This window comes from Salmo trutta, chromosome 31 (genome assembly GCF_901001165.1).
Source record: "Salmo trutta chromosome 31, fSalTru1.1, whole genome shotgun sequence".
Taxonomy (NCBI): Eukaryota; Metazoa; Chordata; class Actinopteri; order Salmoniformes; family Salmonidae; genus Salmo; species Salmo trutta.
In genome coordinates this window covers 543985-561874 of record NC_042987.1, presented here as the reverse complement: position 1 = coordinate 561874, position 17890 = coordinate 543985, and the positions used below count along the sequence as shown (strand labels likewise).

Here is a 17890-nt window from a genome sequence, read left to right as displayed (position 1 = left end):
ACACCCTAAAATAACTACATCAGCCCTCTTTGTAACATTACTACTACTGTAGTAATGTAGTGTAGTCTCACGTGGTTGTCTTGGAGATGTCCTTCATGCTAAGGAAAGGGTCTGTGGTGTCAGGGGATCGCAGGATGCAGGGGGCAAACACTATGGCCAGGGAGTTAGCAGACATCCGGTTGTGCTCTTCCTCCTTTGCCACTCTAGAGGAAGGAAATATCCATCAGTCTGACACAACAGGTCTATTATCATCCTAATACATACTGTAACATGGTTAACCTGTCATGTGGCATAATCAGGGCCCAAAGTTTTTCCTGGTCAAGTGTGATTAGGAAACACTCCGGGACCTAAGGAAAAACTCAAGGCCCAAAGCATAATATATGAAAGCCTTTGTATGGAAGATGGTGGATTGCTACTATCAGGCAAGATGAATGGCGATGTACTGTACAGGTTATTGAGTGATGTGAAAACGAGTGATAAGTAGAAAGACCATTATACCCATATACTGTAGATAAAACTGATCCATCGGTCTGCTGCTACCTACCTGACCAGGTGAAAGACCAGCCTCTCCAGCGTGTTGAAGTTAGAAGGGGGGAGGTCGTCCAGTTTCTGGTAGACTGCACGCAGCTGTTCAGATTGCTCTGGCAACTCTGCAGATGAAATGAACAGTGTCAAATACTTTCACATACTGTACTACTAAAGTACTTCAGGTGGCTAATTTAGCTTGATTGGTGTGCAGGGTGGACGAAGGACTATTCCATTGAATCCAGTGTATGGGGCTAAATCCAGTGCACCACAAGTATTTGAAACTGATTTCTCTGCCATTTCTTAATGTAAAACAAATTGAAAAATACTTATTGAACTTCACACCTATGACAACTCAATTTCCTTTTTTTGCTACGTTGTGCCCTACTGAACACAGCCCACCAGACAAACTCACCCACAGCGTGCAGGAAGTCATTGTAGAGGCTGAAGGTAAGGAGGGGCTCAGGCAGCTCTCTGAGCCAGCGTTTCACCAGACCTGTCACCGTGTGGATGGAGTAGTTCTCAAGAGTTGCCCTCTCTGGGTCTGACAACAAATACAATTGTCTTGTGTTTTTTTTGTGGTAAGAATTGTACAAATAAATGGATGAATGTATAAATGAAAAACAGAAACATGACTTTATGGTAAATGCTGTAACTACCAGTATACTACAATAATGCGTGAATGTAGTGCCTTTATTGATTGACCAACAATTACTACAGTTTAATACAATAAAGGTTTTGTTGATTGTACTAAACCAAAAAGGACATTCAGGGTTAAGGTAGCGGTCTTACTGGTCTCCAGTAGCTGGTGCAGTTCCCTGGCGTGGCAGGCAGAGCCAGACTTGCGGTAGATGCCCTCTGTGTACAGGCCGTTCATCTCCACATGCTCCAGCATCATCTGTACCACCATAGGGATTGGGTAGGTCTTACTGGTCAGAACACACACCTGTACCCCAAAGTGCAGATGGCCAGGTACCCCATCGTCCTAACACACAGACATAGGATGCACACTGGATAAAACAATAATCCTGACAAACTTTACTTGATAAACTTTAAAAACACGTGACCCATGTAGTGCTGCTTACCAGCCTGGCGCATCGTGTTGAGCAAGCGTTGATTATTTTGGAGAGGCATTTCTTGTGACATATCAATTTGCAAGCTAAAGGACCAAACAAGGGAGACAAGAACACAATGGTAAGAAATGTGGAGTCTGTTCTAATGTTACAATTAGGGGTGCTGGCAGCGAAGCTCCAACAAACCTATTGTTTTTGATGGAATTCCATTTTTTCCTCTACCTTTGTCACAATATCTCAATACCCAATTGGTTATAAAAAATTTATACTTTGGCAATACACGTGCAAGTGACACTTTCTTATGGCATAATTCCATATTCATGTCCCTGGTCTTTTCAATGGGCTTGATGATTATATCATAACATTGGATTAATTTATTTCTGCCAGATGCAGAAATGTTTGCCCATTGAATACCATTCAAAGCCTATAGAACCAACAAGCCAACAACTGCTACTCAGACACCAAAAACAGCACACATTCCCCCATAGGTGGCACTCTAATAAGCATTCAAAGTCCAAGGCTCAGCCCCATTGCACAGTTTAACGTACAACAACAAAACTATAGGAGGAGGAAGATTATTTATTTAAGATACTTTTTCAGAAGATGGGCAAGGACTCTGTTGTCCTGGCACCCCAATGGTGCCAGGAGAGAAGAGCTTGGACTGGGCTGAGCAGGAGCCAAGAGACCTGAGATGGCAGAACGGAGTGCTCGGGTTGGGGTGTAGGGTTTGAGCATAGCCTGAAGGTAGGGAGGGGCAGTTCCTCATGCTGTTGCCTAGGTAAGCACCATGGTCTTGTAGTGGATGCGAGCTTTGACTGGAAGCCAGTGGAGATTGTGGAGGACCAGGGTGACATGAGAGGACTTGGGAAGGCTGAAAACCAGGCGGGCTGCAGCATTTTGGATAAGTTGCAGGGGTTTGATGGCACATGCGGGTAGCCCAGCCAACATCAAGTTGCAGTAGACGGGAGAGGACAAGTCCCTTGACTAGGAACTGCACTGCTTCCCATGGGAGTTAGGGTCTTACTCTACCGATGTTGTAGAGCATGAACCTGTAGGAGCTAGTCACTGCTTTTGATGTTTGCAGAGAACGACAGGGTGTTGTCCAGGGTCACACCAAGTTTCTTTGTACTTTGGGAGGGCGACACTTTGAAGTTGTCAACTGTGATGGAGAGGTCTTTGAGTGGGCAGATTTTCCCTGGAAGGAAGAGCAGTTCTGTCTTGTCGAGTTTGAGCTTGAGTTGGTGTGCCGACATCCAAGTTGAGAGGCAAGTGGAGTGTCCATGGGTGGAGTGTCCATTACCTGTAATTTTTTTCAGCACTGAGCAAATTTCTGGTCTGTTGAACGCAAACTTCAACATTGTGAAAATTCTGTGGGCTGGATTTACTGTGAACAACTAGAGTCGCTCACTCCATTTATCAACTCCCAGAAATGTATTGGGTAAATCACCAGACTAGACTACCATCAAAAACAATGGAGAAAAATGCATCCCATAACATTTTAATATGGAAATAGCTCTTTTATCATTCAACTTACAGTAGTAGCAAATGTGTGGTGTTCAATGTAGGATCTACATTCCATGAGACTTTTGAGAAAAAAAACATGCAGGGCTTGACATTAACCTGTTAATTCACTTGTCCTTCAGACAAGGTGACAATGTTGTTTGATGCAAGAAACCACCATACAAAATACAATTCATTATTATTCCCATACCATTACATAGAATCAGACAAATTATGCTACCCTCTGCCTATTGGCTACTTAGTTTATTCAAGACAGACTCAAAATACATCACTGCCCCTTTTAAGACATAAAAAAAAGCTCTTTATCTGACTCGCTTTTCAAAGATGGCTAGAAATGTTCACATTTTGTGCTCTTGTAGGAAGCAACCACTCCCTCGTTGTTGACTAGACATGAGCTATAACTGGGCTAACTCACTAACTAGCAAATAATATGAATAAATGTGCACAGGAGAACCTCCAGCTCTTGCTTTGATCTAAAAACAAGCACATCTATTTGCGACCGCTCATGCTGTAAACACAGTCCAGTTCAAAGTGAATGGCACAGGTCCATATATGGCAATTTGCATTTAGCCATTGCCATATATGTATAGGCCTACTGCAGCTCTGATTGGTTTTGGCACACCAGTCTATGTAGATTACGGGCCTGAGCCCTGCCTATTAATGTAATAGAATCCTACTCCAATGCGCTCTGCCTACAAGAAAATCTCTTGCACAGTTAGTTTTGCATACTAAGTCTTGCATAGTTCGTTTTGTTTCAGGATGTTACATTGAAAGTGTCTAATATTGCGTTGATTCAAGCACAATTCCCACAGTTGAGAGAAACGTTGATAGTTTTACCTAAAGGGGAAAACTCCAGAAAGTTGAGTGAAGTACAATCTCGTGCTTCTCTGTGCGGGAGGATATTTCTTCTGCGTGGCAGTCCATAGGTACTGAACACAGTAATGGAAGGCTATGAACTCCAATTCTGATGCCGGCCACCGCTATATTTCTGCCACCTCTAATGTCTCAGGGTCTTCTAGTCTTGATGCCCTGGTTGACTAAATGTTTCCGAATGAGTTGAGATGGAGTGTTGACCTCCATCCTAACCCCTTGGTCTGGTCAAGAGTTCTGTCTGACAGACAGGTTAACTGGCCATTACAGTTGTCCACATACACCCCTCCCACTGTTCGGGGGACACGTTGGAATCCGGACCAGCATCGCCTCCAGCTTTGGGCTTGGCCTCAGAGGCGTTAGTGGACCATTCTAGGCCTTCAGGACAATGTGGTGAACACTTTGCAGAGCGCCAGGGCTTCTTCCACCAACGCGTCATATCAAAGCCGGTGGGGCATATCTGCAAACGTATTTACAGTTTTCAGTCACTGCTCGATGCGGGCAAGCGGCATCCACATTGAGTGTATCTAGCAGCTATTTCGGCAGGAGGGACCCATTGTTCTCTAAGTTTATGAAGGGAGTTTAAAGTCCATGTCCAGCAATGGCTCGCTTGGTGCCAAGCTGGACCTTAAGATAATTACTTCATTATCCCCATGGGGATATTTTGGTTGCAGCTCTGTTCATACATACCACATAATCGAAGATTGACAGAGGACAAATACGTCAAGAAAAAGTGCAATTCGTGAGTAATCAATGGTTCATCTGTACACTACAGACATTGGCTTTATCAACTACACTTGTTAACTGTAAGCTAGCCCGCTGGTCCTATTTGCCGCTGGGACAAAGGATTGTTTGGCTCCATTTCTTTTGTGCCCTTGTCCCTGTAAAGTCGCCCCGAGGGGACTAGCTCAAACTCCTGTTAAAGAGGATGTCTGGGGGTCCATCAGTACCTTGTGGACTTGACCTCTGAGTTCAATCTCTGGGGTCTGGCATCCATCAGTACCTTGACGTGGTGCTTGTTAATCCACCCTCGAGCCCCTAGAGTCGATGTCTTTGAAGCACCTATCCATGAAGACGACATTCCTGTTGGCTATTACCTCCACAAAAAGGGTGAGTGAACCTCATGCTTTTTCAGTGAGCATTGAATGTTTGCCAAATGGGTCCAGACGAGGAGTGTCGCCCTCCGTATTTACCCCTCATTCTTGCTGGAGGTCCTGTCTGACAGACATGTGAACCGGCCCTCCCAGTTGTCCACATATGCCCCTCCCACGGCTGCTTGCGAGCAGGGTGTTTCACCATGTGTGCTGTGCTCAAATCAGGGCCTTGGACACAGGCCCTTGGCACACCACCTAATTAGCCTAAAGGACCCATAAGTTCTGCCATTTTGGATTTTTCATATCTTCAAATCATCTCATGATCCGAACATTTGATTTTGACTTGAAATGCAGAATGCATAAAAATCATTCCTGTCTTTACTAATTATGAAAATATCTAAGCAATATGTCAAAGGATGAAAGTTAATGGCAATTATGTGGCGCTGTAATAAGCATTCTAAGGCTCAGCTTCATCACCCCGTTTGACATACAACCATGAAACTTGGTAAATAAGTGCTTCTCATAGTAAGGAACAGAGTTGCCTCAAGGACCCATGAAATCCGGCATAGTGGATTTTCCGACATCTTAAATTTTTCATGTGTCTTCTTCTCATCAACCGTAAAATACGATTGACTCAAAACTCAATGTATGTTCATCATGCCAGTCTTTACTAAGTTTGAAAAAGCTAAGTGGTACAAATTGGCCCACAGGTGATTCTGTAATAAGCATTCAAAGTCTAACGCCCCACGCCCGTTCGACATACAACCACGAAAGTGTATATACATTTTTCTAATCATAAAGGAACACATTTTCCTACGTACTAGAGATAGACATGATTAACATACATTCTGAGTTTGGAGTCCATCAAACCGTTTTGATAAATCCAAAATGGCGGAAAATTCTATTGCGGATCCGCCATATTGAATATTCTGCCATTTAGGATTTATCAAAATATACATTGGATGGACTCAACTCAGAATGTATGTTAATCATGTCTATCTCTAGTATGTTTAAGAAAAGCTAAGCAATATGTCAAGATCAGAGAAAATGTAATCTTTGTGAAAAAATTATTTGCATACTCAATTATACCCTAAACTCACTTTTCGCTCTATCAACTTAACTTGCACAGTGTTTTCAATTGTTACATGTACACGAGGGATGAGGTATAATGCTTCCATGCTTCAAGCCTGCTCATAAGCCAGAACTCCTTTCATTGCTGCTTGCAGCTACACTACATGACCAAAAGTATGTGGACACCTACTCATCGAACATCTCATTCCAAAATCAGGGGCATTTTGAGTTGGTCCCCCCCTTTGCTGCTCTAACAGCATTCACTCTTCTGGAAAGGCTTTCCACTAGATGTTGGAACATTGCTGCGGGGACTTGCTTCAATTCAGCCATGAGCATTAGTGAGGTCGGGCACTGATGATGGGCGATTAGGCCTGGCTAGCAGTTGGGGTTCCAATTCATCCCAAAGGTGTTCGATGGGGTTGAGGTCAGGGCTCTGTGCAGGCCAGTCAAGTTCTTCCACACAGATACAACACATCATTTCTGTATGGACCTCGCTTCATGCACGGGGGTATTGTCATGCTGAACAGGAAAGGGCCTACCCTAAACTGTTGCCACAAAGGTGGAAGCACAGAATCGTCTAGAACATGATATAGCATAAAGATTTTCCTTCACTGGAACTAAGGGGCTTAAGGAACCATGAAAAACATTATTCCTCCTCCACCAAACTTTACTGTTGGCACTACGCATTCAGGCAGATAGCGTTCTTTTGGCATCCCAGATTCGTCCGTCGGACTGCCAGATGGTGAAGCGTGATTCATCACTCCAGAGGTTGCCAGTGCTCCAGCATCCAATGGCGGTGAGCTTAACACTACTCCAGCCGACGCTTGGCATGGTGATCTTAGGCTTGTGTGCGGCTGCTCTGCCACGGAAACACATTTCATGAAGCACCCAACGAACAGTTCTTGTGCTGAAGTTGCATCCAGAAGCAGTTTGGAATTCGGTAGTGAGTGTTGCAACTGATGACAGACTATTGTTATGCGCTACACGCTTCAGCACTCTGTGGTTCATTCTGTGAGATTGTTTGTGGCCTACCACTTTGCGGCTGAGCCATTGTTGTTCCTAGATGTTTCCAATTCACAATAACAGCACTTAAAGTTGACGGGGCAGCTTAGCAGGGCAGAAATTTGACGAACTGACTTGTTGGAAACGTGGCATCCTATGACGGTGCCACTTTGAAAGTCCCTGAGCTCTTCAGTTCTTCCATTCTACTGCCAATGTTTGTTTATGGAAATTACATGGCTGTGTGCTCGATTTTATACACCTGTGTGGCTGAAATATCCGAATTCACTAATTTGAAGGGGTGTCCACATACTTTTGTATATATAGTGTATATTTCTGTTGTAATGTTCTCATCTATGTTATAAATATACACTCGGTGGCCAGTTTATTAGGTACACCACCTCGTCCACAAAAATGTATCGCTCCTACAGATTGTCAGGTGGCCGTGGCTTGCTATATAAAGCAGGCAGACAGGCATAAAGTTACTGTTTGATTAAACATTAGAATGGGCAAAACGAGTGATCTAAGCGACTGTGCAAGGTATGATCAAAGTTGCCAGGCGTGCCAGATCCAGAAACGGCTGCTCTCCTGGGCTTTTCACGCACGGCAGAGTCTAGGGTTTATCGAGAATGATGCACAAACAGACATAACTGCGCAGTATAACAGTGGTGTACTGTTGTCATGGATGGGCTATTGCAGCAGACGACCACACCGGATTCCACTCCTATCAGTGGCAGCTCCAGTGGGCACGCAATCACAAAAACTTGACAATTGAGGAGTCGGAACATATTGCCTGGTCTGACAAATGCTGTTGCGTCATGCTGATGGCAGAGTCAGGATTTGGCGTAAGCAGCATGAGTCCATGGACCAATCCTGCCTGGTGTCAACGGTACAGGCTGGTGGCAGTGGTCTTGGCACACGTTAGGTCCCTTGATACCAATTTAGCAACAAACATTTCCGACACCTTATAATCCGAAGAATTCAGGCTGTTCTGGAGGCAAAGAGGGGGGTCTGACCCGTTACAAGATGGGTGTACATAATAAATTGTTATTCTATGTTCTAGTTTTATGTTCTAAGATGGTGAACAACAGACAGTGTTATCTGTAGGCTACTCACCGCTGCACATGTAGGCCTTCTCCATGCCCCAGATGTAGGAACCACACAGGTCACAGGACTGCATGATGTTCACCTGGTACGTACTGAACATGTGATCTAGAGGGCTGTTGGGCTTGAAACAGTATAACACACATCAGATAGGGAGAATGACAGGCAACTGTTAGAATCATTTGTATGTGTTAGAATAATGACTTAAGTGTTCCACTCTGAAATTGTAGGACTGGGTGAAATGTTTGATAATTATGAGAAGATAAAACCAGGATGTGGGTAGATCTGTTAGTATCGTAAGACTATGATGTTATATTCTTTAGTCGGGATGTAAACAGAGTGAAGTTGTAGAGTACATAATAGAAAATCATTAGAGGGTTTCAAACCGAGAGGGTCCCAACGGGGGAGGGGAGGTGAAAGCCTTGAAGAACGTGACAACTTTTATGGTTCTTTGTGGTTAGGGGAAAAGTACTGTTTGTTCGAGAAAGGAGTGGTCTAAAGATAGGAATGTGTGTGTGTATTATAAAAGGACTGAGTCTTCATTTTTGACTTTAGATCCCTCATGAATAAAGATCTTTGAACCTTTTTTATAAAATCTGAGACTTTGCCCAATTATTAGTGAACCCAGGGTCTTACAAACCTAGGGGAACTGGTTAAAGATTAAATGCATGATTGGAATTGAAAATTCCCTTAACAGCAACCTGGGACCTTACTTATCAAAGTTGCGTGCGACAAAAAAAAATACTAAACCTTGTGTGCGCCAGTTTCCCCACAAAGGTTGGAATTTATCCATTTTGAACTTGACAGGAAAGTGTGCATATCTCCACGCAAATCTCAGACCTTGTGTACGAACAACTTCTAATGGTTGATCAACTGTATTGGAAGCAAATATTGTTCTTTGGGGGAAATGGTGGTGTTTGATGCACAGGAATTATAATAATGGTAGGCTAATAAAAATATTACAACGTAGCCCTAATGATAAAAGATGAATTTTCCGCTGGTAAGATAATCGCATAGCAGCATGTCGCCTAATATATTTATTTTACTTTTATTATACGCTGTGTGTTCGGAAAATATTCAGACACCTTGACTTTTTACACATTTTGTTACGTTACAGCCTTATTTTAAAATTGTATAAATATTATTTTTTACTCAACCTACACACACGTTTAAACAGGTTTTTAGAAATTTGAATACATTTATTTAAAAAAAGACACATATTTACATAACTATTCAGACCCTTTGTTATGAGACTCGAAATTGAGCTCAGGTGCATCCTGTTTCCATTGGTCATCCTTGAGATGTTTCTACAACTTGATTCGAGTCCACCTGTGGTAAATTCAATTGATTGGACATGATTTGGAAAAGCACACACCTGTCTATATAAGGTCCCATAGTTGACATTGTATGTCAGAGCAACAACTAAGCCATGAGGTCGAAGGAATTGTCCATAGAGCACCAAGATAGGATTGTGTCGAGGCACAGATCTGGGGAAGGGTAACAACACATTTCTGAAGCATTGAAGGTCTCCAAGAACACAGTGGCCTTTATCATTCTTAAATGGATGAAATTCGGAACCACCAAGACTCTTCCTAGAGCTGGCTGACCAGCCAGTCACTCTGACAGAGCTCCAGAGTTCCTCTGCAGAGGTGGGAGAACCTTCCAGAAGGACAACAATCTCTGCAGCACTCAACCAATCAGGCCTTTATGGTAGGGTGGCCAGACTGAAACCACTCACTCCTCAGTAAAAGGCACATAACAGCCCGCTTGGAGTTGTCAAAAGGCACCTAAAGGACTCTCTGACCATGAGAAACAAGATTTTCTGATCTGATAAAACCAAGTTGAACTCTATGGCTTGAATGCCAAGCGTCACATCTGAAGGAAACCTGGCACCATCCCTACGGTGAAGCATGGTGGTGGCAGCATCATGCCGTGGGGATGTTTTTTAGCGGCATGACTGGGAGACTAGTCAGGATCAAGGGAAAGATGAATGGAGCAAAGTACAGAGATCCTTAATGAAAACCTGCTCCAGAGCGCTCAGGACCCCAGACTGGGGCGACGGTTCACCTTCCAACAGGACAATGACCCTAAACACACAGCCAAGACAACGCAGTAGTGGCTTCGGGACAAGTCTCTGAATGTCCAGCCAGAGCCCAGACTTGAACCCGATCGAACATCTCTGAAGAGACCTGAAAAAAGCTGTGCAGCGACGCTCCTCATCCAACCTGACAGAGCTTGAGAGGATCTGCAGAGAAGAATGGGAGAAACTCCCCAAATACAGCTGTGCCAAGCTTGTAGCGTCATACCCAAGAACACTTGAGGCTGTGATCGCTGCCAAAGGTGCTTCAACAAAGTACCGAGTAAAAGGTCTAAATACTTATGTAAATGTGATATTTCAGTAAAAAATTAAAAAGAAGGCTAAACTTTCTAAACCTGTTTTTGCTTCATCATTATGGGGTATTGTGCGTAGATTGAGGGGGAGGAACAATTTAATACAAGGCTGTAACGTAATAAAATGTGGAAAAGGTCAAGGGGTCTGAACACTTTCCGAATGCACTGTAGGCCTAAATCATACTCATATTGCTCCTTTTCTGACATGATTGGTTTCATTCCCGCTACACCACAAATATTAGGCTAACATTTATCCATCGCTCATTCAATAGCCAACCAATGCTTGAAAGTAAATAGACTGTTAGCAGTATGGGTAGGCTACAGTATTGCTGTGCGATAGGAGGGTGACATAATAGTATAGGCTCTGAGATTAAATAGGCTAAGGCAGGAGATTGAAACACAATCATGTATTGATAAGCAAAATATTGAACAATTCGTATTTTTCATGGAAGTGTGGGCTATAGGCAGCATTTACTTTTAAATTGTTCAATAGACAATCAATCTTACAGAATGCACAGCCAGTGTTTGGCACCCGCTATAGGCAGCATGCTTTTTTTTTAAGTCACTGTAAAAGGTGTGAAATGTGATCAAATTTGCCATTGCTCTTTCTTTTAAACTGTCATGTCCCAGTTCCAACATCTCCAAATCATACAGAAAATGAGGGAGTTTTTGTTACCATAAAAGGTGAATGGAGGGAGTTTCAGGCGGGTTGTAAACGCTTGTTCAAGAGCGTAGAAATCAGTGTTGGAAAAAGTACTCAATTGTCATAGTTGAGTAAAAGTAAAGATACCTTAATAGAAAATGACTCAAGTAAAAGTCACCCAGTAAAATACTACTTGAGTAAAAGTCTAAAAGTATTTGGTTTTACATTTACTTATGATACTTAAGTATATTTTAGCAATTAAATATACTGAAGTATCAAAAGTAAAAGGATAAATCCTTTCAAATTCCTTATAGTAAGCAAACCAGATGGCACAATTTTATTTTTTCAATTTATGGCTATCTAGGGGCACACTCCAACACTCAGACACCATTTACAAAAAAAGTATTTGTGTTTAGTGAGTCCCCAAGATCAGAGGCAGTCGAGATGACCAGGGATGTTCTCTTGATAAGTGTGTGAATTGGACCATTTTCCTGTCCTGCTAAACAGTCTAAATGTAATAAGTACTTTTGGGTGTCAGGGAAAATGTATGGAGTAAAAGGTAAATCATTTTCTTAAGGAATGTAGTGAAGTAAGTTGTCAAAAATATAAAAAGTAAAGTACAGACACTCATAAGTACTTAAGTAACACTTTAAAGTATTTTTACTCCACTGCTAGAAATATAGTATGGCTCTGATTTATCAATGAAAATGTGTATATGTTGCGTGCGACAGTTTGATAAATCCCAATCATTTGTTGTGCATGCAAATCCTAGAATCTCCACATACGCCAGAATTTGGTGAGAAATCCATGCATTGTTAACAAATGAGGACCCCGGACCATTAATCTGAGTTTACTTTAGACAGTGCTATTCAGAGGTTATTATCATACAATTTAACTTACACATTTGCTCTTTTTCCCTCTCATCTTTGTCTTTTTCATGGTCTGCAACACATTGAAAAGTAGACATGGAACAACTGCACTTCTTAAAATTACATAGACAGCTCTTAAACTTTCAAAAGTGTATTCTGCTCACAAACAATGTAAAAAAAAATGTTGCGAGTGTGTGTGTGTGTGCGTGCATGTGTATGTCTTTGTGTGTGTGTAATGTGCGTTTGTCTGACTCTATTCAGAACTACCTTGACCGGCCCAGCCTCCGCTCGTTTGATCTCTCCCCGTATGAAGCCATCCAGGACGGACTGGAACAGGTTGACCACCGACTGGACCTCAGTCTGCTGCTTGGCTTCGGCAAGACTGGACACCCGGTTCTGGTAGCCCTTCATCAAGCCCTTGTAGCTGATGTGGGGCTTCTGTTTGGAGAGGACACATGGGAGAGGAGGACAGGGTTAATGAAGAGTGTGGGGGTGATTTGATGTACAGTATAGCACATCCCAAATCTTTACATCCGTCTCGGGCAGTGAATGCCAATCTATTTTAAAACCAGTTTCAAGACACCCTTTCGAACTTGGTTAATTACCCCCATGCATAGTTCCTTATCAAAATACCTAGAGCTCCATAAAACGATCTCTGTGTTCAAGGTGCCCAGATCAGTCCGGTGGATATACTTGTATACTCACCGAGACGGAGTACATGCCCTTGATGGTCTCTCTGAACTGCATGGTGGCTGTGAGGAAGATGCTCTCTGTCGCTGACAGCTCCTTCGCCCTTGTACGTAGCTCATTTACCTGGAGAGATGGTGGGTGTGAAGTTACATGGATTTTTTTTACATAAAAATAATAAATCTTTATTTAACTAAGTCAGTTAAGAACAAAATCGTATTTATGGATCTCTACATGTATCATTATCTATCATTCAAAATGGCCCTGAATACGCGTTCAGATTCTCTGACCAGAACTGGTAAGTCGGTATGTTATAAAGACGCACTGCAAGAACATGCAAGTAACCAAGCACGCGAAGGAAAAAGTTAGTGCACTAACTCTATAGACGCCTATGGCGCCATGTCTCAGAGTTATTAGTACACATGTGAGTGTGTCAATGAGTGAGTGAGAAAGATGGTGAATGAATGACAGGGCGATCTTAGTCAGTCAATAGCTGCTCTTGAAAAACTCTGAAGACTAAAACACATCCTAATAAACCAATAGGCATATATACAATACTAAGATATTCCTGGTTTGTTCCTTTGTATTTACAAAACTCAGATTTTTTATAAAACAATATGCAGTTGCAATGGGGCTAACTCCTAAGCCTGATGTGAATACCAGGTGAGTGAGAGACACGTGAGTGCAAGACAGGTATCCCACCTGGTTCCCCAGGAACTCGTCCAGGTTTCGGAGCTCGTTGGTGTTGGTGATCTCCCGTTCCAGAGAAGCATTCCACTTCTCAGAAACTCTCGAGGCTGGGCTGATCCTGATGGTGGGGTTATGAGGCTGCCCGCTGCCCTCGCTCGACAAGGGGTAGGAGTATGGAGAGATGGCTGTAGGTAAGGGAAGGATGTGTGTGTGTGCTTTTAGATAGAGGGGACATGTGGTTGACATTATACCATTGACAACTAGATGGTAGTAAAGAGACACGATTTGAAAGGCACTAAAAAAATGTATCAGTCATAGGGCTCTATTTTAACAAACCTAATGCAATGTTAAATCTAAATGGTAACGCTACAAGTCCAGGGGTGTGTCAGAAATAAAACATGTTGCTATCACAGTCTTCCCCCACGGGGGGCCAGTACAAAAAAATAAAAAATTAAATGCATGAAATGGTATGAAATGTATGCATTCACTACTGTAAGTCACTCTGGATAAGAGCGTCTGCTAAATGACTAAAATGTAAATGTAATTATCGGTGCACGAAAGGGCTGGGTTTTGATGAATAAACAAGGTGTGGGTGTGTTGAGGCTTGGCCCCTCACCGGCCAATCAGAACATGCTCCATGGCAAAATATGTGGTTGTTTCAGATTGTGTGTTTACAATCTTTTATGTATTGCCTTGGAATCAACTCCAATTTCAATGTAAGTCCGTTCTAGTTTGTTAAATGGCTTACAGAAACTAAATGTAGACCTATCCCCTCTTTGCTAAATAGGTTAACTTGAACCCATTTGCAGACCATATTGTTCTAAGTAACTGTGTCTTCAATAGCATTCACACTGAAATAGGGTCTAGGCTTACTGTATATTTCATTATGGCTGAGCATGGACATGCCAAACATGGTCAATAAGCAAGATTAAATTAATTATTGTTACGGCCTAAAAATAACTAATTCTAATCAAAACAACAACTTGTTTTAAATAGGCTATGTCACACTTACAGGCGCCATCCTTTCTCCCCGTGGGCATATAATATTAAAACAACACACTATGGAGGGTAATTACGCACATCCAAAATGGACCTGCATGGCTAAAATAATGTGGGACTGCCTACAATGCATAGATAAAAAGGTTAATTTCAGCTCACTGTTTTATTCCTCTCAAACGTGATATTTTAATAAAGCTTTGGTGATTAAGATTTACTTCCAAGTTTTCTCAGGAGTTAAACCCTTTATCAACAGTCTTGACTACTTCCAGATTACATTGGGCAGACAAAAACAACCTTAATTGAGAGGAGGGGATGCTATGCTTGTTTTTTTTATCAAATAAACCGAAAATGGGGAAAAAACATTATTTTGTTTCTAAATACGAAGTCTACAGGCACCAAAAGCACATTAAAGTCTACTCTTGTTTCATGTGCATATGGGCAGTGTGCATCACAGCTGGATAGGTTTTTCGCTGTCAAAATTCATGCCATAACCAACTTTGTTACCGCTAGAAGCAGCTTTTGGTTGGCCTTAAATATCCCTATCAGAGCTGCCTGAAATGAGCACTTTGGATCATGTTTTTAAGGACACTCCTCAAATATTTCCACCCTGCCCATCTGAGCAAAAGCGAGCTGATATAAGACAGGTAAATTGCCAAACCTGGCATTCAGGCTGGAAAATGCAGGGCTCCAGTTTTTACATGATGAAATTGCATACTAATGTGCGTTTGACACTAGCGCCACCTTAACGCCAGCCTAAAATAGAGCCCTAAAGCTGGAAGGCACAGTGAGCAGTTTTCTGTAGGGGGCAGGACTACAGTACCTCCTTTTTCAGATTGTGTATTCTCATTAGTCCGCTTCCCGTACTCAGGTGGCTGAGAGTCTCTATTGGGCCATTTCTTCATAAACTTACTGAAAAAGCCAAGCCTGTGCAACACAAAAGGATAACATTTAACCATGACAAAGAACATAGTGTCATCTCCATTCAATATACAGGAAATAACTAAAAAAACAAATCAATTATGGTTTACAGCCTCCTTACAGCCTGCCCACTTTACCTCTCAGGTGTGGTCGGCTGGGATTGGCTGTAGTCTTTGATGATTGAGCTCTCATTGGTACTCCTGGTTGGGAGGCTGAACCTTCCAACATCTGTGGTAATATCTGAAGATTTCTGAAACTGAGGGAAAACAATTACGGAACATCTAAGATTGTATGACATGAGACAACAACCATGCTGGGGGCAAATCAGATACATAATTATTAACCGGTAACATGTGGGGAATGATGGTGCCTAGAAAGTAAGAAAATATTGACAACAGATGTCATGCCATTTCCTCAGTGTCTGTAGGTGTAGTACTAGCGCAAAACTCCCATGCCCAGCCACACCAGTTAGTTCGTTAGTTCCAATGATGTGTATAAACCCTAGATGACTGTAGGGAGGGATATTTTGAAGCCAGTGCGCAGCCAGTTTTGTGCAGACATTTTTCCTCCATTGTAAAAAAGATTTTTGAAGTTATAGAATGTCTACATTCGTTTTTGAGAATCCTTAGTTGCTACATACATTTTTGGACTTATAAATGAATGATAAACCCACTGATTATTTATGTTTTTGTTGAAGAATATACCTTATAAATACCTCCTTGAGCTTAGTTCAACTGCCGTACCCCCTTTTTTTTTACTTCAATGTTTGTAAACAAGTTAAATGTAAACAAACACTGTACATCCTCAAAACATGGTTAAAAAAATAATTACCTCAATGATCAGTCATTGCATTCATAGCATCGATCCCTCCACTTTTTTACCAAAACAAAGGCCGGGTGGCCGCTTAGTTATTGTTTTAGCTGCGGATTTCTAGCTTTAAAGCATTCTTTAAAATTATATTATGTGAAATTAACATAAAAATAAACAAAAAATATATTTCAACATTTTCCTTAAAGTATCATTTTTAGAGAGTACTAATGCTACTGTCCCCAATTCAACAAAGAAATACTTAAATACAGGTATTTTGTCCTTGAAACATTTGATTGAAATACTGTAGAATTCCATTCACTCCTATGGAGGACTGCGCCTTCTGAGGAGTACCAATATGGCGGCCAATGGCTTCAAAGCCGCTCATTGGCCAATACATAGCATAATCAATCAAGGGTTTATATACATCATTGGTTAGTACCCATTCCCCAGCAGGAACGCCTGTCTGCCTGCAGCCACCACACCCATAGCCGAGTTCAGTCTCTCCCCCTTTCTGCTCCCTGAATAGTGCTCTCTTACAATAATCTCCCACCATGGACGTCAAAGGAATGGACTGGGGTAAAGGAATATGGTGGAAACTCCCTCTTAACCCATGTTTACACCTTCAGCAGCATCATGAGCCTAACCTCCGCCTGACCTATGACCTTTTTTTGCTGTAGCCAATTGAGGGCAGCAATGAACATCACACTAAAATAAAATATTAGTTACCATTGTGTATCTTGATTGGCACAAACCTGTGTGCTATATGAGAGGCTATAGTTTGTAGAACACAACAATTATTATCTCTCTCTACCATGAGGGAATACACACAAGGACAACTGGGGAACTAGTCCCATTACTACTCACATAACATTGAACTTGTATCACTGGGATGTGAACTGTACGTGGTTTTGATGGTGTTGCCTAAACATTGTGACAAAAAAGGTCAGAAACAAGCTGCAGCAACCAGAGAGCCATCCAACCACTGTGTTTAGGTGGCAGAGGATGGTTCATGGTTGTGACTAGCTCTGTTTTCTGGGTCTTTCCCTGGCCTGAAGAAGAGAAGCCAGTATATAGAACCCGCAGAACACTGTAGAACATTGCAGACCCCTCCAGCCAGGGACTGTGAGACGAGCGGAGATGAGACCCTGTCTTAACATACACATAGCCTGCAGTGCATGCACAGCAAGAGTCAGTCAGCGTGCAGTGCCAGTGCCAGGGCCCGTAGTAGTTTTCCATAGTCAGGCCGGTTGGTACCTGGACCTCAGGTTTGCGTGGACGGATGTTGACCTCTGATTGGTTGGACAGCCCCATGCCACTGACCCCTGGTGAGGGGCTCATGGGGGGGAGGGGAAAGCTCCAAAACTCGCTCTCCTGGGAACCCTTAAGGTTAAACATCAGTCCGCTGCGGGCGTAGGCTAACCGCCGCTTGTGATTGGGCCGCTTGCGGGATCGCACCCTGACCTATGGTGGCCAGGAAAGGTAAAAAGGCACAGGTGAGTTGAGGGACTGAGAGACCCCTCACTGTGTTCAGTAGGAGCAAAATTGGAAAAATACATTTTGAAACAGGTGGTAGCATTTAGAATTTTCTTAAGAGTTAGAAAGTGGCTATCAGAAGATTTACAATGT

The 17890-nt window shown here is 42.4% G+C and overlaps 1 protein-coding gene across 10 annotated transcripts in view; it reads right to left on the bottom strand.

Annotated features, from left to right (window-relative positions):
* Positions 1-17890, bottom strand: part of myo9b (myosin IXb) — an 81685-nt gene that overhangs the window by 12077 nt on the left and 51718 nt on the right. For 9 of the 10 annotated variants that reach the window (XM_029724741.1, XM_029724742.1, XM_029724748.1 and 6 more), the window contains exons 25-37: positions 17519-17725; positions 15592-15710; positions 15357-15460; positions 13550-13722; positions 12866-12973; positions 12428-12598; positions 12192-12233; positions 8270-8381; positions 1611-1684; positions 1318-1510; positions 941-1069; positions 545-650; positions 72-203 (exon numbers count right to left, since the gene is read on the bottom strand). In XM_029724741.1, the coding sequence (XP_029580601.1) occupies positions 72-203; positions 545-650; positions 941-1069; positions 1318-1510; positions 1611-1684; positions 8270-8381; positions 12192-12233; positions 12428-12598; positions 12866-12973; positions 13550-13722; positions 15357-15460; positions 15592-15710; positions 17519-17725 (1670 nt within the window). The remainder of the gene's footprint in view (positions 1-71; positions 204-544; positions 651-940; positions 1070-1317; positions 1511-1610; positions 1685-8269; positions 8382-12191; positions 12234-12427; positions 12599-12865; positions 12974-13549; positions 13723-15356; positions 15461-15591; positions 15711-17518; positions 17726-17890) is intronic. The other variant, XM_029724751.1, reaches the window with a different exon arrangement.